This window comes from Pyxicephalus adspersus, chromosome 2 (genome assembly GCF_032062135.1).
Source record: "Pyxicephalus adspersus chromosome 2, UCB_Pads_2.0, whole genome shotgun sequence".
Lineage (NCBI taxonomy): Eukaryota > Metazoa > Chordata > Amphibia > Anura > Pyxicephalidae > Pyxicephalus > Pyxicephalus adspersus.
The window spans coordinates 147518365-147546257 of NC_092859.1; the positions used below are offsets into that span (position 1 = coordinate 147518365).

The 27893-nt window shown below is 37.9% G+C and overlaps 2 protein-coding genes across 3 annotated transcripts in view; one reads left to right on the forward strand and one right to left on the reverse strand.

The window, feature by feature from the left end:
- POLG (DNA polymerase gamma, catalytic subunit) overlaps positions 1 to 1918 on the forward strand; it is a 35788-nt gene extending 33870 nt beyond the window's left edge. For both annotated transcript variants that reach the window (XM_072402718.1, XM_072402720.1), the window contains exon 23: positions 1644 to 1918. In XM_072402718.1, the coding sequence (XP_072258819.1) occupies positions 1644 to 1708 (65 nt within the window). In that variant the 3' untranslated portion in view covers positions 1709 to 1918. The remainder of the gene's footprint in view (positions 1 to 1643) is intronic.
- Positions 1 to 25996, reverse strand: FANCI (FA complementation group I). The gene is made up of 34 exons (XM_072399131.1): positions 25897 to 25996; positions 25111 to 25183; positions 24400 to 24530; positions 22611 to 22764; positions 21779 to 21836; positions 21384 to 21425; positions 20420 to 20543; positions 20187 to 20272; positions 20074 to 20101; positions 19708 to 19800; positions 19388 to 19524; positions 19115 to 19295; positions 18903 to 18990; positions 17689 to 17848; positions 16945 to 17101; positions 16740 to 16862; positions 16532 to 16600; positions 15545 to 15646; positions 15206 to 15394; positions 15001 to 15122; positions 14516 to 14682; positions 13928 to 14001; positions 11656 to 11772; positions 11434 to 11485; positions 9488 to 9615; positions 9174 to 9242; positions 7908 to 8001; positions 6786 to 6973; positions 6612 to 6668; positions 6465 to 6524; positions 5815 to 5880; positions 4149 to 4244; positions 3722 to 3847; positions 1 to 2019 (listed from the first exon to the last, which is right to left on the reverse strand). The coding sequence occupies exons 1-34, from the start codon at positions 25978 to 25980 to the stop codon at positions 1966 to 1968; spliced, it is 3549 nt and encodes a 1182-aa protein (XP_072255232.1). The 5' UTR covers positions 25981 to 25996; the 3' UTR covers positions 1 to 1965.
- Positions 25997 to 27893: the final 1897 nt, after the last annotated feature.

Genomic DNA, 27893 nt, shown 5'->3' on the forward strand with positions numbered 1-27893 from the left:
TTGGTGTAAATGTTTTAATAACCATTATTTTACAAAAAAAAATCGACAAACTATACAACGAAGTGTTCTAACAAAAAAACTGAACTGTTTTCTTTTACAAACAAACATTGATTTATTGGATTCTTTAGAATGAGTCCTAGATGATTTGTTTGTGCCTGGGTCTGAATAGAGGGTTTGTCGCCTGATGCCCATAAAACTAGGCACATTTTTCTCATATAATTATTACATTAATAAGTGCAAATATTTGGGTGCAGATTTTTTTCTTCAAGTAGTAGTAATGTCTGCAACTTTACTACACAGAGATGTCCTATTCATAGGAAAGGATGCATTTTATAGAATCCCCTATATATACATTTGTAATAGTACAAGAGAATTTATAACTGAGTTCATAACACAGTTATAATCATACATATTTAAAATAGTTTATGCAGAATTGTAAGGTATTTGTATACATACAGGCCTCATACACTGATATTACAATAAGTGTAATCCATATACAAAGGTTTGTTTTTCCTGCACCCCCATGTATATGAAAGATTTAAGGTTTGCATATTATGAGAGAAACACGAGCAATGCCATTGTGGAGCTACTAAGGATTCCAGTTGTATGATGACTGGCATCATGACTTGTAAGTCACTGGTGAGTACCCAAGTATCAAAACAATAACCAGGCAATAGGAATTCTCAGAAATAGTCAGCAGCCAGATTTTGCTCAAAGTGTGTACACATAGATAGCTGCTGACAATGCACTTCACTTACTGAAAATGGTCTGTGCTGATGGTGTTAAGACATACCCTCTCAATGCAAAACCATCAGGTATTACTGCTAAGGCACTATATATAGCCTTGGACATATTTAGCCTATACAAGGCTCCATCAAATGTCAAAAGTGAGGTGAAATCTTGTGAAGTGAGCTGGAAAGATAATTCCTGAAGACCCTTTCACACCAAGAATGTACACCCCAAACAAAATCCCATTTGAAATGTACAGACTGGAAAAATTTTTAATGCATACAAAAAAAATTAGGCAGCCTGTAATTTTGCATCTCATATGCATAATGGAGGTGTGCTGGGGTGCCAGTCACAATGCTGGCACTGCTGTTTTCAACACAGCACAAGTTGCCACAGCCCACTGGTGTGAATGGGACCTAACCATAAACCAACTTTTGTAAACAAATATTAATAAGGGGTAAGACGCTGGCTTTTAGGCCTTTTCCACATAAGCAGATCTGCTTCCAGTTTTCTACTTTTAGATCAGTTAATAATCACATGTTCAATAATCTGCCCTTTCGATCATTGGCGATGGGGTGAACCACAGGAGCAAGCTGATGATGCTTAATCTTTTGTACACAAAAAACAACTTGTGCATTTTAACATCCAAATAAACTAATGTTGCCTATTTATCAGTCTGCTGTTGACCTTCAGAGTCTCATCATTTTATTGGATTGAAAGTGTAGGCCTAATTTGAACCAAAATGGAAAGGTCAGATTTTGAATCTATATGTAACTATTCTCTGTCTACAGTCCCCTTAAACCTCCATGTGTACCACCAAATTGTTTTCAGTTATTCACAAATTCCTGCATGGTATTATGATCTAACACACCTCAAAGTAAATCATTTTTCTTTTCTTTTTTTTTACTTTGCAGGTGAAGCTTTGGATATCTATGAAATAATGAAGCTCACAAATGGTGTCTTAAAAAAAGGGAGCTGATCTCATCCAACATCTGTTACTGTTTGACTCCTATGGAGTTACGTCTAGTTTATGATTCACTCATGAGGTGAAATATTGAAACTGTTTTATTTGGCTGGAAGTTTCATTGTGTGAATTTAAGAATTTCTTTTGTTGTATTCTGATCTCATTAAAGGCGAGAGGTTAACAGAACGCTTAATAAATTAACATCTATTTGGGGAAGAATAAGAACCTGTGTAAAAACGTGAGACTGTGGATGGCAAAGAGCAAGATTTCAACTACTTTCTTCGTTTTCTTTTTGGCTCCTGGCTTTCTTTCTCTTCAGTTCCAGACTAGAATGAAAGATATGATAAACTGTATTATTACCAAATATTTTCTATACTATTATTTATCTATGATAGTTTCCAAATCAAATTACAGATGCTCTTCGCTTAACAACCAAGTTTCATTTCTGCAGCCTGGTCGTTAAGCAAGTAGCATAGGAAAGATCACTGACAGTCTGCAAATGGCGGATGGAGCAGGAATGCGGAGGAGAAAGACCAAAGAGGGTAAGCCACATGGATGTGTACAGTTTTATGTACTCCTTGGAAAAACAGGTCGTTAAACTACGATTACTTGCACCCCACCTTACCTTGATACTGGCTCTCCACAGCATGGAAAAAAAACTCCCCATAGGGTTAATTGGACAAGGCAGAGGACATACATACATGTGATAGAAGATAAAGTGGCACCCACAAGCTGTATATTTGGTATCTTGCTAGACTTAGCACTAGGCAAAAACAAAAGTAACTGCACCAAAGGTGCAAAAAAAGATAATGTTTTAAAAACAAAAAGTTGCTAGTTATCATAGTTTATGATCACTAGCCTGAGACTAGAAGCTCTCTGATTTTGTGCAATAGAACATAGAGTAGTGTTCTTTCGGTACAAGGCATGTCGCTAGAGCAGCGGTCACCAACCGGTGGTCCGTGGCTCTGGTCGGTGCACCCCCGCTGGGGGGGACACACCGGCCAGAGCCATGGATCATATCGCCCGTACAGTTCCTAGGCTGAGGAAGGTGGGTGGACTGTGTCTCTGGACTGAACCCGTCCACTCTCCCATCGCAGGCTCAGATCTGCTATGGTAGAGTGGGTGGCGGGTTATGTATTCATGATGTCGCTATGGAGGAGGTTTCTCCCCCTTTAAATGACACCCAGCTCCCCACACATGCGCGGTCAGGAGCCGGTAATTTTAGTGGGCCCGAAAAAGGTTGGCGACCACTCTGCTAGAGAACAGTAACCACCAGATTATGTGCTCTTAGGCTGCTCTCGCAGTATGAAAAAGGTACAGATCCACTTTTAACCAGTGGAACTAAAGTCCCACTTTGAAAACTTGTGATTGGGGCAGGTGGTTATCGCATAAAGGGACAGAGTTCCCTGCTGCAGTAATTTATTCTAACCTGCCTGAGCACTGGCCAGCTGTCAAATTTTGCTGAGCTGTGTGGGAGTTATGTCATTCCGGGACACAAAAAGAAAGGGGAAGTTGGTAATGCCCGGGACAGGTGCATATGGATAAGTTTAGTTGTGCTCTAAACCCTCAAGTTGTACAGCACCCCGTTCTGCTATGGAATAGAAAAAAGTGTAAACTTAAATTTTATTAACTTCACACCAGAAGCAGAATTTTGGTGTCATAAAAACAGAATAATAGTAGAACTTCAAATTATTATTATTTTTATTATATAGCGCCGACATATTACACAGGACTGTACAAAGTCTATTGTCATGTCACTAGCTGTCCCTCAAAGGAGCTCACAATCTAATGTCCCTTCCTCAGCCATATGTCATTACCACAGTCTAAGGTCAAGTTTAGGGGAAGCCAATTAACCTAACTGCATGTTTTTGGAATGTGGAAGGAAACCCACGCAAACATGGGGAGAACCTGCAAACTCCATGCAGAAAGTGTCCTGGGGGGTGCTAACCACTGAGCCAAATCTTTCATAAAAAAAATGATTTGGACTTTTCAAGGTTTGTGTACAAGAAGAATTGTTCTGTCTGTTACCTGCAGATTGTCTGGCTCATTTTCCTCATCCTCAGAGCCCTTTTCCTGCAGAGCGGCATCTAGCGTGGCTACATTAATTCTGAAGTCTCTGGAAGTGCTCAGCTTTATGTACTGCATCAGGTTGACCTGATAAAAAAAACAAGAACAAAATTAAAAGCATAACAATATAACCCATTGGCCCTGATTTATTAAAGCTCTCCAAAAAGCATACCCTTTCATCAGTGAAGTTGGGTGATCCAGCAAACCTGAAACAGATCTGGTCCAGAATTGAAAACATTTGCTAACAAATCAGCAAATGACTTTTAGAAAATCCAGGTTTGCTGGATCACCCAGCTTCACTAATGAAAGTGTATCCTCTACAGCCTTGGAGAACATTAATAAATCAGTCATGTCTAACGCTGTATAATACATAAGAAAAGTTTTATACCTTTGACTTCTTAGACAGCTTGATCAAAAATTCTTCATACTTTTCAATAGAAAAGATCAGGTTCGGTATTGGTTTGGTTTCACGGAGGATTTTAGCCTGAAAAAAATTTTTTAACAATAAGAAAATCTAGTAAATTGCATCAAATATACACTTTTTAGACTAAGCAATCAGTGGGTTGCTAACAAACCCATCCATCTATATATATACCGTGTTTCCCCGATGATAAGGCATCCCGATCAAATAAGCCACCCCCCGATTTTTGCTCAAACAATTAAAATAAAGCAAATAGGACATCCTCCGATACCTGATACTGTGTGACTCCTCGATGCTGGCTGCAGTGCAGAGTAAAACTAAAAATGTAACTTCAAAGGACAAGCAAGCTGCTGATCCCTGCCTTAACGGAGTCTGTTACCCGGCGAGTCAGTGATCAGAAGGGGACAATGAATGGCACATGAGTGATCAGAAAGGGGACAATCAATGGCACAGAGTGATCAGAAGGGGACAATCAATGGCACATGAGTGATCAGAAGGGGACAATCAATTGCACATGAATGATCAGAAGGGGACAATGAATGGCACATGAGTGATTTTCAACAATAAATGTGTACTGTAGTCTTCTTCATGGAAAAATAAGACATCCCCCTGAAAAAAAGACCTAGGGCATATTTTGGCATTTCAAAAAATATAAGACAGTGCCTTATTATAGGGGAAAGAGGGTGTATATATATATATATATATATATATATATATATATATATATAATTATTTATTTATTTTTTTATGACTAGTATTAGATTTGACTAGACATTCTTTTACTGTTTACCCTCGGTGAGTGCATGCAAATATTAAAGTGGAGCTATTTATGTTTAGGTAGAATGCTAAACAATCAAGTCTGTAGGTTTAAGTCTTATTTACCCTTATAACAAAAAAAAAGAATACATCATGAGGCAGGGCATTATTACAGAGAGATGCAAGCAATGTCCCTTCTGCAGTAATCCCTCCTACCTGCCTGATTGCTCCAGGTTTAGTTGCCAGGATGCCTGGCGTTCCCAGGTTCTACTGTATCTACGTCATCCCACCCAGGCCAATCAAGATGGAAGAGAATGGAAACTGTGACGGGTGGGTAACGCGTGCTTTAGTTTCACTTTAGGTGACAATGATGTGAAAGTAGAGAAAAATGCATGAACATTGCAATGCTGATGTTCCATCATGGAGCCATCACCCACCACATTGCTTACTGCAGGTGGTAGGTAGGGTCAGGAAATGGGTTATGTCAGGGAACTGGCTCTTTGAACCTTTCTGCTATGTAATGTGGAGGGTAAGGGCAGAAGTACTGTACAATTCTTATCCTTTGTGAATCTTCTGCCAGTAACAGTAATGGCTGCTTTTAGAGGGAAAAATGAGCCGCTTTTAAGCAAGGTAAAAGGTAAATGTTATCTAAAAAGCATTTGGGAAAGGAGGCTAATGTTTACTCGTAAAAGAAGCCTGGGTCCTCCTAATTTACAACTTACATAATAAAGGGTTTATTACTGTAAATGTATATGTATATCAGGAATGTGTTTGTTTAGTCTGCAGGCCCCTTCAGCTTATGGTTTTCCAGGAGTGATGCCGTTCATCAGTCACATTGAGCAAATATTATATAGTAATAGGTAGATGTACAACTTACAGAAGATATAGCAGCCACGTCCTCCTTTTTCTTCTTTTCCCCAGACATTGTCTCACTCTGTATATTCTGTTTAACAGAACAATAGTAAACACAACACTCATTTTTTTTTCTCCTGAGCATGAATACATTTATTCATTGAATTTCAATCATGCAAGCTAAGCATTGCAGGCTTTGCATTGTACAGAGAAACATCAATAAATGTCACTTGGTCTAAAAGAAGGTATGTATTGAAAACTGAAAAGTTTAATTATAAATAAATAACCATATTATTGATAAGGAGGTAAAAAGAACAAACCAAAAAAGGCAAAATCTTAGCAAAATAATTATGTCCTAATTTGGTGTATGCTTAATGCATAAAATGATCAGCAGGACAAACTAGGAAAGTCAAAAGTTTAACTATCCCTCCATAAAATCATAATAGATACACAACAGCCATTCTATCTGGAAGTAGAGAGTTCCTGCCATGCAAGTGACTAATTTCTTCTTCTGATGTACATGATACGATCAATAATGTTGATGTGAGTTTCGGCAGGTATACAAAGATAAAAACACTACTGTGCCTATTGAGAGAGTTTTGGGACCTTCAAATCACTAAAAATATCACACGGCAATGCTGCTACTCCTAGGATACACATTGCATTTGTACATACCTGTGTATATGTAATGAAGGCATAACACTGAGGTGTTAGATGTGAGCCTGAGAGTTTAACCTGCAGACAAAAAAGGCTGCTGTTAAGCTTTGTTTTTTTTTTTTAGATATAAAAAAGTGACCATTTAAAGGGGGCGGGGGTACTTACCAACTTTTCCAAACGTGCAGGTACAGTTCCCATGTGGTTAGTACAAACCTGCAAATACTGGACATAAAACATACAATGTTAGCCAAGGAGGATAAACATTTTGCTAAACATAGCTAGAAACATCTTTCCAACCCATCAGGTTACAACTTATGTCATGTCACTGGACTGACTCACATATTTGAGAAGAGCGGTCAGAGTGGTGTACATCTTAGTGAGTTCCTTCAGTAAAGTGTCTATACAGCTTCCAGGGGGTAATGCAGTCTGGATGAGTTCATGGAAGGCAGTCAGTAATGTACCCAGCTGCAGAATGACAGCCTTTTCTAAAGGTTCTCTAGGATTTGTAGCTTGAGTACCATTGTCATCTGGAGAAAATAAAATAAAATCAATGCATCTTTAAGGATAATTCTGTGTTTTCAGTTCACATGGGTGCTATACTCTCAGGTATTGGTTAGCTTTAAATAAATATTACCTCCCCATTAGCCTGTACAACAGCCTGCTGGCTCCCAAATCAGCTAAATATCCCGTTGCCAAATACAAATCCACAGCCTTTTCTTTTTTAGCTGTAGCATTTCAGTGATAGTCAACCCAAACTCCCCAGCGCAGGCCATTGACCACTCTTATACCAAAAAATTTAAATAATGCAAACCTTCCCTGCTGGGAAAAGAACACTCTTATACAATGTTCATCCGCATACTGTCAGACAATGAAATGGACAAGACGGGAAGACAACATACCAAAGCCATTAGGAAAAAAATTGTGTTTGTTGCCCAAATGAGCAATCAAGCAAAAATATCTTCTAATATCTTTGCTACAAATGTGTTAAGTGTCTGTAACGTGAGCAATACACAGGTTCCCAGTAGGTCGTCAACCTATGTGATGTTTAGTATAGTTGAGGCTTGAATGTCATGGTGAGCTTTAATGGAAAAACGTTGCTGCTCTAGAAATGTGCATTGCCATTTTTGTTTCCATTTCCTATTGGCCCATTCTTTCTTTGTAAATAAGGTGAAAATAACTAAGTGTACCAAAAACCACTTATTAGAATGTGTTTTTCTCATTGCCAGGCATGCCAAAGCTAATTAGTAATGTGCACAAATAACTCATTTGTGAGTCAATGAATAGAGCTCAAAATCATGCAGAGTTAGGGAGTCTGAGAAGCAAACTATATAGGGAGAGAGACAGAGAACTGGAGAGAGCGAGGTGTGACAGATGTGGATTGGCAAAGTTAGAACAGGCATTAGCAGATTATAATTATTATGACACTACATAATGCTAGCTCTCACTAGACAGTCAACTCACCACTTTTCTTATCTGAGCCAGTCTGCGCTTTCAGTTTTGCAATTAGCCATTCCACCTCATCCAAAACCTTTGCTGCTTGACCTAAAACTAAAATCTAGACAAAGAAAGTCATGTTAAGAACTCTGGGCACTTGAAGTTCACCTGTGCCCAGACTATGGACATAGACACTCTTAACAAGCAGTAGAAGTAAAAAGCTATTTTTGATCTCTCTATTAGTGTTGAACGTGAAGTTGTTAAACCTCAAAGATCTGCAAGGAACACCACAGTGATGGTTGTTAACAGGTTACAAACACCTGCTGTGTATTTAAATTGAAAATCAAGATTTTGTTGCAGAAAACACAATAGTCCTAGAGAAAATCTCTTCATAATTTGTACAATAACAGAGATGAATGAGAGCTTGTTTTATTGTACATTACTGATTGTTCAGAATACAGTATGTGTATACGTTAGCGTGCATAGTCTGGACTTAACTTTCATACAATTTGCATATGATTTGTTTGATCTGTAAAGTGATTTAGCCATTGTGACCATCATAGTCTTGCAGTTTAGGCAAAGTCACATTGTCCTTGAATTTCATTAAAAATAAAAATGTGTCCTCTAGTAGTGAAATGCATGAATTTATCAGCCACAGACTAATAGCAGAAACTGTCCAGAAGACTGCATGGCTGGTAGTTTGGTTACCAGTATCTTCCAGCTGTTAGTAAACAGTCTGCACCCTGGAACGATAAACTCTATACCAGGGGTGTCAAACTCAAACACACAGTGGGCCAAAATTAAACTTAAAGTCACGTGCCAAACTTGAAACTGAAAAAGCTCTGCTACTACAATTCCCTGCGTCAAGAAAACAGTCCAATGCTGGGCTTAATGTTATGGAATGTTATGGAAGTGGCTGGAACTCCCTCTTCATTAAAATAGCACCGCTACTACATTTCCCTGTGTCCATAAAACAGTCCAATGCGGGGCCACGCATAGGCAGAAAGGCCGCTGGTCTATAGACACGAGTGATGCCGGGAATTGTAGTAGCCGCGCTATTTCAATTCAGAGGCGGGCCAGCTGCATTTCATATTTAAGACTCCTTTGGGGGCAAAAAAAGGATATTGGGGGTCAGAGTTTGACACCCTTGTTCTATACCATAGATAATCGTCATTCTTATAAACTGAAAGTCATGGTGTGAATAGGTGTAGCGTGGATGTGCATACAGTATAGTGTAGCTCAGGTGTATCTTTTGGTAATGAAAATATACCCATTCATCCATAAGATACTCACAGTTACAGTAGGAGCTGCAGTCTTTAGGTTGACAATATGGAAGTGTGAAGGTTTCTCTACTTCAATGTCCTACAAGAAAGAAACAACTTGAGTAAATATCCCAAAAATCCTAATACTTTTTTAAGACAAACATTGTAGGAAACAAAGCTTATATGATAACAAATTTACAATGGGTAGGAAACATCTCCCAGGAGGAGCTGTTTGAAAGTTGTTTGCATACTTATCCAGGATATAGTGCAATATATTAGAAATTATCAATTAATTTATTGTTAAAGGATGCACACACAGTATAGTAAAGATGCAGCTCATATCACCTGATCAATATCCCCGAGGTGGCCATGGATATCCTGGCAGAGCTCACGGAGTATGCTCACTGGACTCTTGAACAAAGCATGCATGCTGAACAGAAGAGTCATTACGCTTTTACAGAACTGGATATCCTCTGAAACAAGAAAAGCCAATGAAGGCACCCAGGAAAACTCTCCAGTGCCCACCCATGGATGGGAATAGTGTTTTACATTTTTGGAGACATATTTAATATAGACAAATATTAAATACATTTTTTCAATCTGGGTCTCCAAGTTAAAACTTCATCAAGGAACAACTGGCCTCAGTTAGAAAATTGTCTTACCATAACACAAGCTTGACTTTTGTGATATAGAAAAGCAATTAAGATTGGAAATACAGTCATGTGATAAATAGTACAAAGTACAGCTCATAGAAAGGCAAACAATAAATTTTCATTAAAACAGCGTCTACAGATAAAGGTGATTTACCTAAATAAAAACACAAGGAAATGTGAGTTATTAATAGTGTGTTCAACAAAGTTATCACTAGGGTTCATTTATAAAGCAGGGAATCAGACATTCCCTCCTGGGAATCTTCCAGGCTCAAGTTTTTCAAAAGCAATAATTAAATACCATCAGAGAATAATTGAGGGAATTTCAGACTTCCTGTTTTATAAATACAGCCCTAAATGTAATGGTGTACTTTGAATAAAGTCAGTACACCCTTGACCTCATAAACTGGTCCAGCCCTTTCAACAGAAATGAGTTCTTGTAGGCATCTCTCATAGCTGCCCACTAGTCCCTGACACGAACTCGAGTAAAAATAGGAAGTATATGTAACATTTTGGTTACAATATATTTGTGAGTTTTCATGTATACCTTTTCACAAAAATGTCCTACAAAATAGAATATAAATCAAGACTTTGACTTCCCCAATCCACTAACCTTCAATTCTTCTTTTTAAAGCCATTCTTTATTCGTTTAAATTATCAGGTTGAGATAATTTTTTGATTCACTCTTAACTTTTGACCTTACATTTTCTTCAAGAAGAATTAGATACGCTATGGAATTCATACTTGATTTGATATTTAAAGCTGCCTAGGGCCCGAAACAGCAAAGCAACATAAAACTTTACATTTCCACTGCCATACCCAACAGCTTTAATGAGGTTCCCTTCATGAAATTCAGTGTTCAGTTTGTCCCCTACGCTGGACAATTAACTCTTATTGACTTGAATTTATTATTCAACATAACCATTACTATATCCACAGCTCACAGTTCCCAATGATGGTCAGTGGGAGGAATATCAGCCTTACAGGTAGCCAAAAAGATCATTAATGTCAGTGGTAACTGACCTAAGGCACAAACTGCTCATTGCTCAAGGAACTCCCAGCAACCTCCGGAGGACCCCTGATTGGGAAACAATGTTTGCCTACTAGTTCAGTGGTAATCTGTATGTATAAATGGGACAGGTTTGATCTGTAAATTCCATCACTGACACCTAATTTGAAACACTTGATTTCAACTGAAGTGGCCTAAAATTGGACTCACTTTCTCATGATGCAAATATACATTTGCGTTAATGTACATTATTATTATTAATATTATTATTATTATTATTAAACTGGACTTATATAGCGTCAACATATTACGCAGCGCTGTACATTAAAATGTATACACAATGTTCATTTTTAAGTGTCATATTTTAAACTGTATCACTATTATCTGTAAATATTGTCTAAAGAGCAATTTCCAAGAGTTGTACTTTTATACATGACAGTATGTAGGCTATACAAAGTAAAAATGGCAAAGCAAGAGGTTGATAATATAGCCAGAGACAGGTTTCAAATTTTGGAACTTGTTTTTTCATTGTTAAACACCAATCAATGAGGCAGAAGCTAAATTATAATGCTGTCATACGATAGAATAGGAACACTGAACAAAGCACATTTTTTTAAAAATAAAAATCTTACCAAAACTAGTTTCTTTACAAACTTTAACAATCCATGACAACAACTGCACATACTAGAAAACAAAACCGTTTTGGGTTAGTGTAAATATTTCGAAGCCACCAAGCATTTACAAATTATGTAAAAATCTTTATGTTTGTTCTATATTTATTTTATTGTTTTCACACAGCACTAACAGATGACATCACAGACATGTGTTCCTTTGTTGTCAGCAAATTCTCTGACCTGCTGAGAAGAAGGTTCCAGAAAGCGGTACAGTATAGACAGGATGTTAACTAGCAGCACAGCTTCTTTGCTGTTAAACTCATCTTCCCCACAGCTAAGTTGGTTTGTAAGAGACCTCTGTGCAAAGAAAATACACATTTTATTACAATCAATATGCAAAACTCTTAACAGAATTTCCAACAACATAGAACACCATCCTTTGATGGTGTAATACTTCCTAAATTGATCACATACTACAAGTGCCTAGGTTTCTGGTCACCTGACTGTTTGTTGTTGAAAGTGGGAAACAAGGCAATAGGAATATATTGTTGTGACCCTTCTGAGGGGATTTCATCTCCTTTCCTGTCCCAGAGACAACTGAAGCTTATGCCTAATAGTACACCAAAACCAATTTTCACTTTCAAAATGATAAAAAAAAAAATTGATCCAAGGTGAAGGTCCAAGGGCCCAATATTAACCTCCCTAGCGGTACATTTCTCTCCGGTTTTAAAAGCGGTACATTGTTTTTCATGAAAATTTATTTTACAGTATAATATAAACAGTATGAGTATAATAAAGTTTGAAACACAAAATCATTTAAAAACAATAAATTAAAAAATCTTTATATTAAAAAAAAAAAATTATTTAAAAAAAAAAAAATACATATTTTACTCATAGTATTATACATACTGTAAAATAAATGTTCTTGGAAACAATGTACTGCTTTTACACATAAAAATCCAATGTATTGCATTCAATACAGTTATTTTGTATTGAATGCAATGCAATGGATTTTGAATTTTCCGCCCTGCCAGACCGGGACGTGCACACGCACCGACGTCACCGGGAACTCCTCCGGTGACTCATCGGAGCAGAAGCAGGAAGAAGAAAAAAGATAGAAGACGGATATTGCGGCGCTGGACAGTGCGGGACCCTGGCGGATCAGGTAAGCCCTCAATTTACTAACCTTCCCTAGGTGTTCCAACCCGGCTTGGGGTTACCACTTGTAGCAACTTTTTTCTACCTCAAGTCACTCTCGGGGTTACCGCTAGGGAGGTTAAGCAAGTTTGCTCTCAGATGTATATAGTTTGGACAAGATGTTAAAAATCAATTAAGTCATGACATGCATACAAACATATCTAATGAGAATTATAGTCACCTACTATCTAAAGAAAAACATTTGAAAGTGTGGAATATTGTGCAATGTTTAGGGCTTCTGAGCGGTCAATACTGATTAGTCAGTTAAGTGAATAACCGGCAGTAGGTCTGCTCATGTGCATTAGGTCTAAGAGAGCTATTAGGAGAAAAACCTCAATGGGACACCACAAACCTGCCAAAGATTCTAACCTTCCCCACTCTATGGACCTGATTTAATAAAGCTCTCCAAGGCTGGAGAGTATACACATTCATCAGTGAAGCTGGGTGATCCAGGAAACCTGTAATGGATTCTTTTAAAGTCATTTGCTAGCAAGTGTTTTTAATCCTGGACCAGATCCATACCAGGTTTGCTGGATCACCCAGCTTCACTAATGAAAGTGCATCCTCTCCAGCCTTGAAGAGCTGTAAAAAAATCAGTCCCTATATTTGTATTACTGTGGTTCTGCTGCAATGTTTTTCTGATGACATTTTTTTGACTACGTGCTCGCTAACATGAAACAAAGTGACATATCTAATGTGATAGGGCTGGGATTTTATTTAGGTTTTCATTGTATTCATGTCATTAGCTGAAAGCAGGTTAAAATGTACAAACATAATGTGGATTTTGGTGAATATGCCAGCAAGATATTATGAACTTTCTTGTGATAACTTTGCACCAGTAACAGATCCCTTTGTGTAGCATGTGATCCCAATGCCCCCTGGCCGATCCGGCCTAATCCCGGCTAGCAACTCGCGGCAGAGCCGGAAAAAACTACCCAAGCTGCTGGAGCTCCGGAGCCGCATGCGGCTCTTGAGCCTCCATGTTGTGGCTCCCTTCCCTATTTACTAGTTAACACTTCGGCCGCCTGGGTAAATAGGGAACATTCCCTCTTCTCTGTATGCATTGCAGAGGAGAGGGATTTCCCTTCAGGGGGCTTTCCTGGTGGGGGTGGAGCCATTAGGGCAGGACTCAAGAGAGAGTCCAGCCTGGTGTGCTCCTGCCTAACCCTGAAAAGGCCTAGTGGCCAAAAAAGTTTGCTGACCTATGGTGTAGACAAAAAGCCTTAGTGTTATGGGATGAGGGTTTCCTGCATTCTTTGTGTACTTTCTACTAGAATAAATGTAATCACATTATAGAAACATTTTTAAAACATACTTGAAACTGGGATATCAGAAAGGCAGCCTTTTCCATGACATTTGTTTCCCCAACCTCCTCTTCGCTGTCATTATCTGAAAAAAAAAGGTTGTCAGTTCACAGATGACACAATTGTTAAAGTTATGACATACTATAGTTTGAAGAGGTTTAGAATAGCTGCAACACATTCTTTGTATTAAAGTAATACATTATATAGAAAGTGCGACTTGTTAGAGTTTAAAGCAGACTTTTAATCAAATGTAACCTTGCTAACAGTTCTAACAGGGTTCATAAATGAAGAATAAAAGATAGGTAAAATGTTTATCTTTCCTGGAGAAAATATTGCACCTCAAACCCTCCATGTCACCAAAAAACAATTCTTCTTTACTTTCAAAGAAGAGGGTCACATATCTGATTGGGCGATCCCTTTGTTCCATAAATCAAGATGATTAGATGGCTTTCAGACATTTGGTCGGCATTTGGCACTGCATTTTTCCAGAAAAGGTATTTTATCCTCTTTACTCTTTAGGAAAAACTGTATAAAATAATTTAAACATAAGACCAAAAAATATTGGTAAATATAGTTAGTTAATTAAAAAATGATAATGTACCTAAATAATGCAGTTAAAATCGTAGAAACAAATCCCATAGACAGCAAAGTTTTAGATGCTTTATTATTGTTGGTAGGTCTTGATTTCCCAGCTTTTTCTTTTAGGATATCAGCCAGTTTGCTGTAGCATTTGAAAATTCCCATAATGTCTTCAAACTTGCTTTTACTGTAAATACAAAGGGTGAACACATATGAGCAACATGCTGCATGAAACACAAATTAAATTTGCTAGAAAACATGTCAAAACTATCTTTATTTTTGTGAAAATGAATACATAATATACATCTTGTATTTATCTCATTTCTAACTAGTAACTGATGCATGGTTCAAATCATCGGTACTGCTTGGGGCAATATGCTGTAACACTTCAAGAATATCTATTTTTTTTTCTGCCTGTGTCCTATTGGGGAGATTTCTCTTAAATTCCTATTTGAGAGACAACAAAGACGTAATAGGAATATAAAAAGTAGACAGCTTATCTTACTTGAAGTTTGCGATCGTAAAATTGTACTCAATCAACACTTCACATACTCCCATAACCAACACAGCATAGGTATAATTTTTCATCCCAACACTGGAATTTGGAGCAAAATCAGCTGACTTGTCCTATTATGGTGGAAAAAAAAGCACAGTGAATATCAATTGTAGCAATTAAAATTTAAGCTTATGATTTCATAAAAGAGCTTTACCAATTCAAACTCTTCCAGGTCACACTTAATCATTCTTCTTGTAATAGATTCCAATATTTCATCAATTTCTTTTCGACATGCCATACAGTCATCATCATCATTCTCATCTTCCATGCCACGCTCCTGCAGTAAACTGCTCCTTTGCTTATACCAGTTCAGGCAATTGTGAATACTGCTCAGTAGGTGAGCCTAAACAACAGGAATGTTAGAATGTTAGGAGCTATTTTGAAGGGAAAATTCGACATTTTCAGCTGTTCATAACTGCTACATGTGTGTTCAGGTTGCACACAAGCAATAATTTGCCACTCCTGTATTCAAAATGTATATAGTCTTGCTTACCAAAGGTTCTTGTAGTATAATCTGCTCTTTTTGTGCTGTGATACACTTCTCAAGCTTCACCGGTGGCAGAAGGTCAGGCTCTGGTTCATAATATTTCTTCAACTGTACAAAACAGAAGTAAATATGCAACGACAGAGAACACCAAAAGGTCATACACAAAATGATATAGAGAATTTATTTTTGCATTATGTATTGGGTTTTAGATCTAAATAGTGCGCTGTTCAGTTTTCTCAAAAGTTAAATCAATAACCTGGTAGCTGATGCTGATACCTATAGTGTAGATGTGTCATACAAGTTAATCAGGAGTGAGGAGAACTACAAGCTCATTCACCTTCACTGCTGGCTTTGCTTTTATTAGGCATGGTAGTATTTAGCAAGCTACATCCTGTGAACACAAAGACACGTTTACATTAACGTGCTGGATTTCATTAGTGACCATTTTTATTTTTTTTTGTATGCATTCTATACATGACACCACATTTTGATGTGTTTTTATCTACTGGTATGACCTCGCTTCACAAAATGCATTATTCCAATGCATTTTCTATGTATTGTCAAAGACTTTATTGAGCCTTTCAAACCCTTTACAGCAGCTCAAAAAAGACAGATCCAATATATTTCCTAAACACACTGCAAAGCAGCAAGCATGTAAACAGCACTAATTAGATTACATTAAATGTGTTAAAATGCAAAGGCGCCCTAATGATTTACTACAGTACTTTCAATAATTCCATAACCCACTTTCAGCTTTGTTCTGAGAGTACTGATTTAACTGTAAACACAGCAAGTCTCAGCAAGTATTCTCTATCAATAGATGAAATCCAGTAAACTGCTAAGCATCAAGCAGAGGCTGTTGAAAGCAGATGTATACTATAGAGACTACATAAATAAATTGTCAGACATCCACATAAATATAGACAAAATAATAGAAAAGAAATCTGGATTTTAGCTGGAAAATCAGAATATTGCACCAAAAGAGAGACATACCTGAGACATCAGCGTCTGCATGATGGGGCTGGCCAGTTGGGAGTTCCGTCTAAGTACATCATAAAAGCCCTGACATAGGGAGAAATATAGATAAAGTTAGGCTCATAATATATAAATATATGAAACAAATTAATTCAGACTGCCAAAGCATGAGAAACCAGTAGTACAATTAAAAATACGTAAGTAGTGATAACTATAAGAACATTACATCATACAGTAGACGTCTAATATCTTCTTGCTGACTCAGACTTCTTCTCAGACAGCCCAAAATCTCCAGGCAAAATGCTTCATTTGCAGCAGAGTTGTAGCGAGTATGGACATCCACCAGAACCTACAAATTCCAAAGACAGCCATGTAAAACTGACTATAAAAGGTTGACGTTAATGATACAATTTATGGGTATTGTTTCATACCTGGCTTGCACCAATGGCCTGGCTGCATTGAGAGGAGGACAAGCTTCCAAGGACCTTAAAATTCTTCAGTAAAAGCAAGAAACCAGCAACAGCAGACTTCCGGGCCTCTATTTGACTTAAATAAAAAATGAAAACCAGTAAGTGGAGATATTTTTCAATGTGAATTTTATTTTTGTTCACATGGGCAGAGTTTCCCTCACAATTTAAATAAACTTTCATATCTCAAGTGAATCTAAAGGAAATTAGGTAGTCCGCTGATTTTGTCAATTTTGTTTAGTTTTAATTTGAGTGGATATGTTTGGGAATATAGATCAACAGTACACAAATTATTTTGTCTGTTTATTCAGAAAAGCAGAATATTTTGCACGTGTATGCAGTGCTTTGAGACTTCAAACTGATTATTTATCCGAGTATCAATCAGGTTAGAGGGTTAAATTTTTTTTTTTTGCTTTGTTTGTGATTAACTCACATTGTGGATTTTATATAGTAACTGACACAATGCTACCTAAGCATATGTTGTCCTATTTGCATTTATTAAAATGTGCCTTTAAATTGCATTAATTATGTACCTGTCCTGACTTACATGCAAATTTAAGTTAAGAACAAACCTACAGTCCCTATCTCGTATGTAACTTGGGGACTAACTATATACGTTCACTTCCTGGGTGGCATACAATATGAGGGGAACTGTTTTTCTAGAAAAGCAGCGGGAGGCTAAAACCCCAGTCAGATTTTTATTTCTGTGTACTACTCAGGCTCTCTGCTTGTCCTACCTGCAAAGCTTTGAGTAGACCCAACACTGTGGAGAACGGTAGCTGGAACAAATGGTCAAAAGCTGCAGTCAGTTTAGAAGCCGAGTTCTGAAGAATGAGTGGTGTAGCATATACAATATCAGAAAGAAGATCTGTAAAACAATTTTAACATGGTAATACAACTTGGAAATTATATCAATAGTTTGCAACATACATTTGAAAGAAAAAAAAATATCCCCATTAGACTATGTTTTGTAAAATGTAATTATCACCAACAGGGACTGATCTAAAACAATTTCACATATACAATTACTTAACACACATTTTGGTCCTAATTGCCAAAGTTAAGGGTTTGTTTACTCAGATAGTTAGTTTGTTGTATGTTACGGCTTACTGGGTGCTGCTCACTCGCTCATTAAACCCGGTGACATTTGCCAGTGGCTTTGAAAGGGAATTTGCAAGCAAATGCCTGGAAAGCATGGGAAAGTAAAACAGCATTTGCCAAAGTGACCCCCCCCGCCGATGATGCAATGTCTAATATGTGCCTAATTACTCCATCCTTGCCATGTTCTCCTAGTCTTTAAATCTATGCCCATCTTCACTGACCAGGTTTGGATGAATCTACTCCTGTACATGCCTGTGGGAGCAACTGCATTCTAGTACGGAATTCTGCCGAGAATGTAGGCTGATCAAAGCATGTGTACAGAAATTTAAAAAAAAAAAAAAAACACACACACACAAACAGGCAGGTAGAAAGCAATTTTACAGAAGAGGCTTCATGGAATCATGAATAATAAAACAAATTATTACAATGTGTTACAATGTTTAAATTTACCTGTGGCTAACAGCTGCAAAAAAACATATAAGGCAATAAAGCCCTAAAACACCCAGAAAAGAATCCTTATTTTCACAAGTTATATGACTGCGTGCAGTAATATTTAAAAAAACACAGATATATGATATGACTGGAAAAAATTCTAATCTTTGTAATTTATAAATCAAGCAAATTATCTTTGTTTCCTAAATCTGTCTCCACTGCTTCTGCTGTGCACTTCCCAATCCCAAACATTGCGTTCATAAGCCAAAATAATAGGCTGTCAAAGGACACAACAGACTCACATCATGAACCTGTTTAAATGTAACACAAACTAGAGCTTTTACTCTTATTGTACACAAAAAATCACAATGATTAGTTTGTTTTATTACCTATAAAATGGCATGTCGGAGATGTGGCTTTTGTGATGACTCGATTCAAAACTTGCTCTAAAATCACATTCCTTATCGCTTCATGAACCTAAAAGAAAAAATGTTAAAAATATATTGTTGCAAAGCAGGTAACAAAGAAAGGTATGCACTTAATATTTTCAAAAAGTGTTATTTACAAAATGTTAAAAATATGTGTGCAAGGACTGCTATACCTTAAAGGCCTCATGTAAAATATTTGATCCTAGTTGACTGGCCTGTTGACTTGGTGATTTTGAAATTCCTGCCGACATCTCTGAGATTTTTGCTCCTGGAATAGCTTTCGGGCCATATGAATCCATTAAGAGAAACCCCAGCTCCACTAATCCTTGGGTGACATGGTCCCAACCAAAAACACTGTGGAGGCAGAAAGTAATATAATGAGGTAACACAAATGGATCTGTAATTACATGTAGAGAAAGTACCAATATATTCAAATAGTCTGTTACCTGTTTTTTACAATTTCCAGAAGCATAGAGGAGACACACGTGGGATGTGGGACCAAATCTTGGAGAAACTTTGAACCTTGTTGAAACTGGATGTCTTTAAAACCTTTTACGATAATAGCTTTCAGGAAATCAAAAACCTGTATAGTAAAACAAGCATATATCAAAGACTAGAACTATATACACAGTTACTGATGCAAAGGTGGAGCCACTGAAATGATCATTAACAATTTATTAATTGCTGAAAAGGAATAGGTGTAAAAAGTAGAAATCTACACACAAAAAGTAATTTGGGAAATGTGGTATAAAATAACAATACCTACCTGTTTTTCAAATCTGTGTATTCTTGACACAGACAAAAGGAGGGCAACACTAAAAGGGCATAAAAACTTGCTTGTCTCCCCCTGCTGAGCAGCCTGTTTTAAAATAAAGCAGGAGACAGGTTAGTCAATGACTGTGTTATGTTTTAAATACTACATGCAATTAATGTAAATACCGTATTTTTCGGACCATTAGACGCTCCGGACTATAGGACGCACCAGGTTTTCCGCACGGGAAAACAAGAAAAAAAAAAAGAAATAATTTGGCAAAGATAACCATTGCGCAACATAAAACATACTGTGTGTATATATATATATATATATATATATATATATATATATATATATAATCGTTAGCTGAGGTATCACTGTATACATGTACAAAGAACAAATATACCTGTGAAAAGGACACATTGCATTATTTATGCATAAAATATAATTCTAAATGGTGCTCTTTAAAATGGAATGCTAAGGTCACTTACTCATCATTTGAAGCCTCTTGCATTAACTTCTGATCCAGATCATTAAAAACTGTAATAATTCCCTCCAGTATGATCCTTTTACTGCCCTGTATTAATGCAAGAGAAAAATAAAAAATATCTCATAATAAGGGAATTAAAAACTATATATATTGCTTATATTCTAGTGAATTCTGTTACACTATCCTCAACTGTTCCCATGTTACATGCAGTAAAAAGCCAAAATATGGCATTACCTTGGCAGAAAGAAGCAGAAGTTGGTAAACCAAAGGCGGCATTTCTTGGAGGTCCATCTTAGCTAACAGCCTTAATACTTTCTCCACTACAAACTGTAACTCTTCTGTACTTAATAATACATCTCTGAAATATAATACATTAAAAAGACACCTTGACAATATTATTAATGCAAAGAAAAATCTATACAAACAAAGGAATTTCCACAGCAAGTCCATAGCAAAAAACAACCAAAACATCTTCTCAACCAAGGTCTGACTAAAAGGGCAAACAAGCAGCACATGTACCTTTGTCTGTAATCTTCCACAGCAAAATAACAAGAGAAAGAGCTATGTGCACCAGTCAGCTCAGATATAAAAATGACTATGGACAACTAGGACTTTTAATGAGGTGTGGGTTCTAAATGTGGACCTGGGAAAAAAGGCTTTTCCCACACCAAGTTCTACAACCTCTCTGGGGTCTAGAATAGTACCTAAAGCATACCTAAACTCAGAATTTTCAATTTAAATAAAAGAGTAGACAACCCTTTTATGTAAGGTAAAAATTCTGTTTGTTTGCAACACCCTTTAAAAAAAATAAATAAAAAAAAAATAAAAAATTTCAGCACCGTCCCTTCAACTCTTGGGTGCTCCTTCTGCGCATGCCCGAGCACCTGAAGACACCCCTTTCATCAAAAGGGGAAAAATTGATGATCTCCCAAACTACATCACTCGATCTACCGCCTGTGTCCGTTGATGTAGGAAGAAGAACCCAGAAGAAGGGAAGATGGCAGCGCCTATTGCGCCGACCTGAAGACGGATACCGGGACAATGCGAGACCCGATGGAAGAAACCTCCAAACTGATCGACTGCTCTGCGGGATATAAGGTAAGTGTATTTTTTTGGGGCAGTTTTGAGTTCACTTCCTCTTTAAGTAACAATACCAACAGCCTTACAGTAATAATACCAACAGCCTATATATTCTTACCTGAACATTGAAGTAAGAAAAATTACACATTTTGGGTCCCATCTGATAGAGTAAAACAGAAACACATGCTATCAAAATACACACTGCATCTGCATCATTCTAAATATATAATGGACATATTATTGTGATTGTTCCCTAACAGTGTTGCTTTAGGAATAGCTTTTTATTTGATTATCATAAGTAACTCAAATAAGTATTATTGAATTTATTGAATTGAAATATTAAATAAAAATGTATTGCCCTATGTATTACAGACTATTTCACTATATATGTACGGATCAAAAATCATATATAAAATCCTTTAATAGAATTCATATTGGGCCTCAACAGAAAGAAAAAATATAATCGAAAAAATGCATCAGTAACACGCAAACATGAACAAACAAAACCCTTACCTGCTAGAACACAGACTATTTATAATCTGCTTCTTGCACTCCTCTCCTGTTAGTTCTCCTTTGAAAAAGAAAAGAAAAATAAGTGTGTTAAAAAAGTGAGGCTGGAAAAAACAATTACTGATTAGTATTTTGTGCAACACTGGAAATGAACTTGTATTATGATTAGCCATCAGTCTTTATGGTTTTCCCCAAAATGCAAACAGCATTTCTATATAAAGCTTTCTTCTATAGTTAGATTAGTGAAGATGTAAGGAGGTGGGTCCTTAAGTACAGAATAAAAATATATTTTTATTGAGCTCCCTCAGCGATTCCGACATCATTTTTTTTTTTTGTGACATTGAGGTTTTCAGTCATCTTCACTGACTGAGCCAGGTTAATTTCCCTCCAGCACATGGGCACAACTGTTGAAGTATTTTGATTGGAGCACTTCTGGGTGCAGGTTGAGGACTATAAGCCACTGCCCCACTATAAGCAACAGGGTTGTCAGCCCATTGTGTGTTAGCTGTTGGGCTGCCCCTAAATGACAACAAAATGAGCTTGCATTGCAGATATGTGCTAGTCATTGATCCAGTTTTATTTACCACAGCTATTGGTTCACTAGCCAAAACACTGGGCCCTGTATGAACAGCCATACTTAACCTTGGTAAAATATAACCACACAATCTCCTAGAGGTCAATAAAATACTGTACAATTGCTTGCCTGGTACAAATAGAATGAAATGTTTAGGAAGGTAACAATGTGTTGTTTGGTAAACCATAAGGTAATTTAATGTATGACCAACAAAAGGCAACCAAGCTCTATTAGGGTTTAGGTTTAAATGGTCAAAGTTACCATTGCCATAGACTAATGTTTCCTTTGACGAGAGAGCTTTCAGCACATTAGGGAACAGTTCCAAAGACTTCCCATTGGACATGCTTCCCGATTTCACTGCTTCAACATACAAGTTAGCCAAATCAAGAACGGATGCCCCTGGTAAGTGGTGAACCTGAAAAGAGAAGATAAGTAAACCATATAAACAAAAGGTATGCAGCATAGACAGTATATTCCATTTGACTTTGTTTTTTTGTAAGAATATTCCGCACCAGAAAAGATTTGCTTTCTGTCTTTCTATTTTAGAGCACCACAGTTTTTATTTCTGTAGCCTTGTGATGTAAAACCAGTAATTTTGTTTTTTAACTAAACTGTGTGTTTTAACAACAGGAACACAAACAAAAACTAAAGGTTATTCCCTGGAACACAAGACAACCCCCCCCACCTCAAAATAAATACATCTGGCAAGTTTAGATATATTGTTTACAAAACAAATTAACCTTTCTTTGCAGTCCAGCAACATCTTGAAACCATTTAAAATTACCTTACCTTGTCTCACTTGCTGCCACCTCAAATAATTACATATTCTGCTCTGCCCACATTATACAGAGCCTGGCTTGTTACCATTCATTAAGAAAATTACACAGTGGGACCATTACCTCTGACAACTATGTCAGTCAAAGAAAACATTCCCTGCTGTTTATTAACAAACACTGGGGTCTATTGTTAATTAACACAAGCAGGAAGCATTTCTTTTGGCTAATTGATGTTAGGGGTGGAAATGTTTCTTAAATGAATGGTGGTGAGCCAAGCATGATCACACTGAAGCGATCCTGGCGTACACCAATCCAGGTTTTTTCATGGAACCAGCATATCCTACCATTTTTTTTTTTATTGCAAAATTATTTTTTTTTTAACAACAATATTTTTTTCCAGAAAGGGACAGGGACAGGGACATTTTTTTCCATAAAGGGACATTTTTTTGCAGAAAGGGACAGGGAATGACCCTTCTGCAATAGTTCCTTCTACCTGCCTGATCACTCCAGCTATCTGGAAAAAAAGCAGAGCTACACATGTGCAGGTTTAGGCTGCCAAGCTACCTGGCAATCCCAGCTTTCCCTGAACATGCTGGGAATAAATAAACTCCACAGGAATCATGTCATTCTGGCCTGACCAATGAAAATAGTCATATATTTGACAGGAGGAGAAAGATGAAAGTACTCTGGGAGGGAATGGGGACATGTGAATATAGCGGGTTTAGTTTCACTGTTAAAGAGGAGGTAAACCCAAAAACAACCCAAAACAAAAAAAATACACTTACCTTCAATCCCGCAGAGCAGTCGATCCTGAGTTTGTCCCACTTTGTATAATATATATAAACAGACGGTTTGTTTGGTGTTAGGCCTGGTCACATGAATGGTTTCTAACAGCTGATGCCATGTTTTTGTTGCATTTGACAGCCCAAAAACCACCAAGCCCTCTCAGGTGGTACCAAGCGGTACCACAGTTCTGCCATCCGTGCGAACATGTCTGTACAAAATAACCATCAGGAACAGTGTATGTGTGTATGACCACAAGGAAGTAAGACACCTTCTATTAGAAACACTACGAAGCAGATGACAATAATGCAACAGATAAAATAAGCAGGAACTGTAACCCAGAAAAATTAAATGACAAAAAAAGAAAACACATAACAGACACTCGAATATTGTATTTGGGTATTTGAGTTACTTATCCAAGGTGAAGAAACAGAAAAGCCTCGGGCTGCATAGCGGTGATATCTGTAAAAATAAAAAAATACATATTTTACCTCCAGCATTAGAAGCCCCACAATCTCTGAAGCCACTTCTCTTTGTAGATCTCCGGACTCGACAAGTTCTATGCAGTGCTTATAGACTGCTAACCTCCGGCGAACAGAAACATCCTCTGTACATGGAGACCCTGGCAAGAAAAATAAAAAAAAAATGGTGCTCACAGGAAATAACGTAAATGCAGGCAGAATGAGCAAATGTTAGGAAATATCTTATCCCCAATAATACACAAAAAGAGGGATCTTTCTCAGGTTCCAGGGGTGCTTCCTCTTAAATAAGTGTCTTCCAACTTGTTGTTTGACTATATGAACTGTGATGTGATAATAAAGTTTTGAGACATGATATAACTACATGCTTGAGCTACTTGTGTGTTATTCACTGCTCCCAACGCGTTGAAAACAGAGGTCATGATAGAGGGATAAACTGATCTGGGATCAGCAAGAAATCGCCTTAACAGTTCTCATCCAAAGTGTATGGCAAACTCTGCCTTCTGAGACAGTTGGTAACACTTTTTTACATGAGGTTATTACTAAGGATGGCCAACCGAAATGCACAAGAGATAATTTATAGGCAAATTACCTATTATAACCAACTCAAACGTTACTTCACTTGTAAAAAGGGGATAAAGAAATGAGACCATGTGATTTTAATTCTTGTCCATTTAAATAAATGTTTTTAAAATAACACATACTGCTCATATTATTTCATACCTTTGAAAATACTTCGCAGCAGTGCTCCAGACTCTTTTCCTTTAATTGCATGCTTTGTTATTAGGGCTGCAAGCTAAAACAAAAAAAAACATTAAACTTATTAAACTTTATTTTTACTAAAAAAAAAAAAAATGTACACAATGTTAAAAGTTATTCCAGGGAAGTTTTATTGAAATTGGGAAGTTGAGGGGACATATGGATTACATAATACTGGTTCTGAATATTTATGCATTGGATTTAAAGAATCCATTAAAAATGATAACTCTACAGTGAACTGGTCCTCAAATGAAGGTGTGTTTGTTCAATCTGATTAGATGGTGACAGCATTAAGGATCAGTAAGGACCATTTCAGACCCGCAGCATTTTGTCACGGCTCAACTGGGATCTCTACCTCAAGTGAATAGCAGAGGCTGAGAACCATATTTTGCCTGCAGCTGCGACACAGTTCCCAAAAGTGAAAAGTGGGTTTTGACTGTGTGCTTGTTGCTTGAAGATTTGCACTGTGGCTGCAAAAAATGTGGTTACCTGCAGTGCTGTTTGCTGCTTCCGAGTGAACAGCAGCGGTTTGGTGTATACCCGAGAGTTGCCTGCCATGCAGTTTTGCACAGCGGGTGTGAAACGGCCCCAAGTGGCCTCATGTACAGAGTGCCGGAAGTACAATGAGATGAGAAGATACATAGTTATGTTTAAAACAAAACAGATCAAATTGAATCAGAAGACATCAATGAATGATCTGCACCCCCAGAATCTCAGAGTAGTGCAGGTGGATTATAAGGTGCAAATTACCTCTGCGTTTTTTACTGTCTGCAGATACTTCTGAAGCCCCTCGGATTTCTTGTCACTGGCCAGGGAGAGGATTTTTTGATCCATTTTTTTTTTATAATGAAGCCCCTGAAAATATACTTTGGTGTTAGTGCATTGCATCATCAACAAATAGCTGCAGGACAACATCATTGTCATATCAAGCACAGTGATTCCCTTACATCATAAAATGACCCTATATATAAGATATATATACAGAATGAAACCAAGACAGATGGAGGGCACAACAACCAGGATAGATGGAGATGCCATAATCAAAGTTGGATAGAGGATTCATAGACACAACAGATGGAGGGCTTATAACCAGGACTGATGGAGGGAAAATAGCCAGGAGAATTGGGCGGTCACAACCAGGATAGATGGAGGGCTCAGCTAGAAGGGGTGGAGGAGTCACAGCCAGGACAGATGGGGGCACCACATCCAGAATGGATGGAGATGCCATACTGAAGTTAGATGGAGAGGTTTTAGGCAGGGCGGATGGGGGAGGCAACAACCAGGATGGGTTGGGACACCATATCCAAGTTGCATGGAGAGGTCATAGCCAGGACAGATGGGGGCACCTCAACCAGAATGGATGGAGACATCATACTGAAGTTGGATGGAGAGGTTTTAGGCAGGACAGATGGGGGCACCACAGGTGGAATGAATTGAGACGCCATATTGGAGTTGGATGGAGGGGTCAAAGCCAGGACAGATGTGGGGGGGGGGGCAACAACCAGGATTGGTTGGGAGACCATATACAAGTTAAAAGGAGGGGTCATAGCTAGAATGGGTGGAGCCAGGATAGATGGGGGTGTCAAAACCAGAATGAATCGAGGTGCCATATATGAGTGTAACCATAGTCAAAAGGTCAACCATAATGGAGGGGTCACAGTGAAGATGGAGGAGGTCACAGATAGGATAGGAGGGGTCTCTGCCAAAATTAAGGGGGTTGTGGTGATGACAGTGTGTGTGTGTGTGTGTGTGCCGTACCAGTGCTCCCTCTACCTTAGCAAATCACCATCCCCCTAGTACATACTACTGGCCAGTACCCAGCACTGCCGGGATTCAATGAATTCCCATGCACCCTATCCTGACCAATCAAGATGGCCAAAGATCCAAAACTAGGAAGAGGACCAGATGAAGATGGTGATGGAGCGAGGAGGGGTGAGTGTAAAAAATATTGCAAAGTTTATTAATTTGCAGCAGGGACATTGCCTGTCCATTCTGCAATAAAAAATTTGGGTTGTGTTACATGCACTTATACACAGCAAAGAATACTTGTCTAATCAAGACAATTGGGGAATCTTTGGCCCCCTTCTGAATACACTGAACATTCCCCAGCTGGAGTAGAAGGTGGAGTGGTAAATCAGAATAATCAGACTTGCAGTAAACCGCAGGGGTTTACCATCTGCTCAACCAGTTTCCAAACAACTCTATTCAACTGAATGGGGGCAGTGGTTAATCATTCTGTGCAGGCATTTGTACACAGTTGCAGAGGGATTGCTGCACTTATCCTGGAGGGGAAATGTTGCTTCTGGCTATGTGGTTACTATTCCTGCTCCGGAGAAATACCAGCAACCTCATCTACCTGCAGTGCAGTTTGATGTGGTAGATTGCAGTCGCTTGCTACACGCCCAGGAGCGGCTGACCATAAGATTTATAGACCACACATCTGGAACAGATTTGTTATGCAGGAAATTTACTTTTCTATTAATATTGTTTTTCCCCTGTGGGAGATCTGTGTCAGAGATGACCACTGAGTATTTTGTCCAATCTGACAATATACACAAGCATTCAAGTATTGCTCAGATCGTTCACTGGGCAATTCTCGTATGATCCAAAGGTCGAATCATTTAGGTGTATATACTTCCCCCACCTCTTAGATTGTAAGCTCTTCTGGGCAGGGTCCTCTCCTCCTCCTGTGTCACTGTCTGTAGTCATCTGTCATTTGTAACGCCTATTTAATGTACAGCACTGCA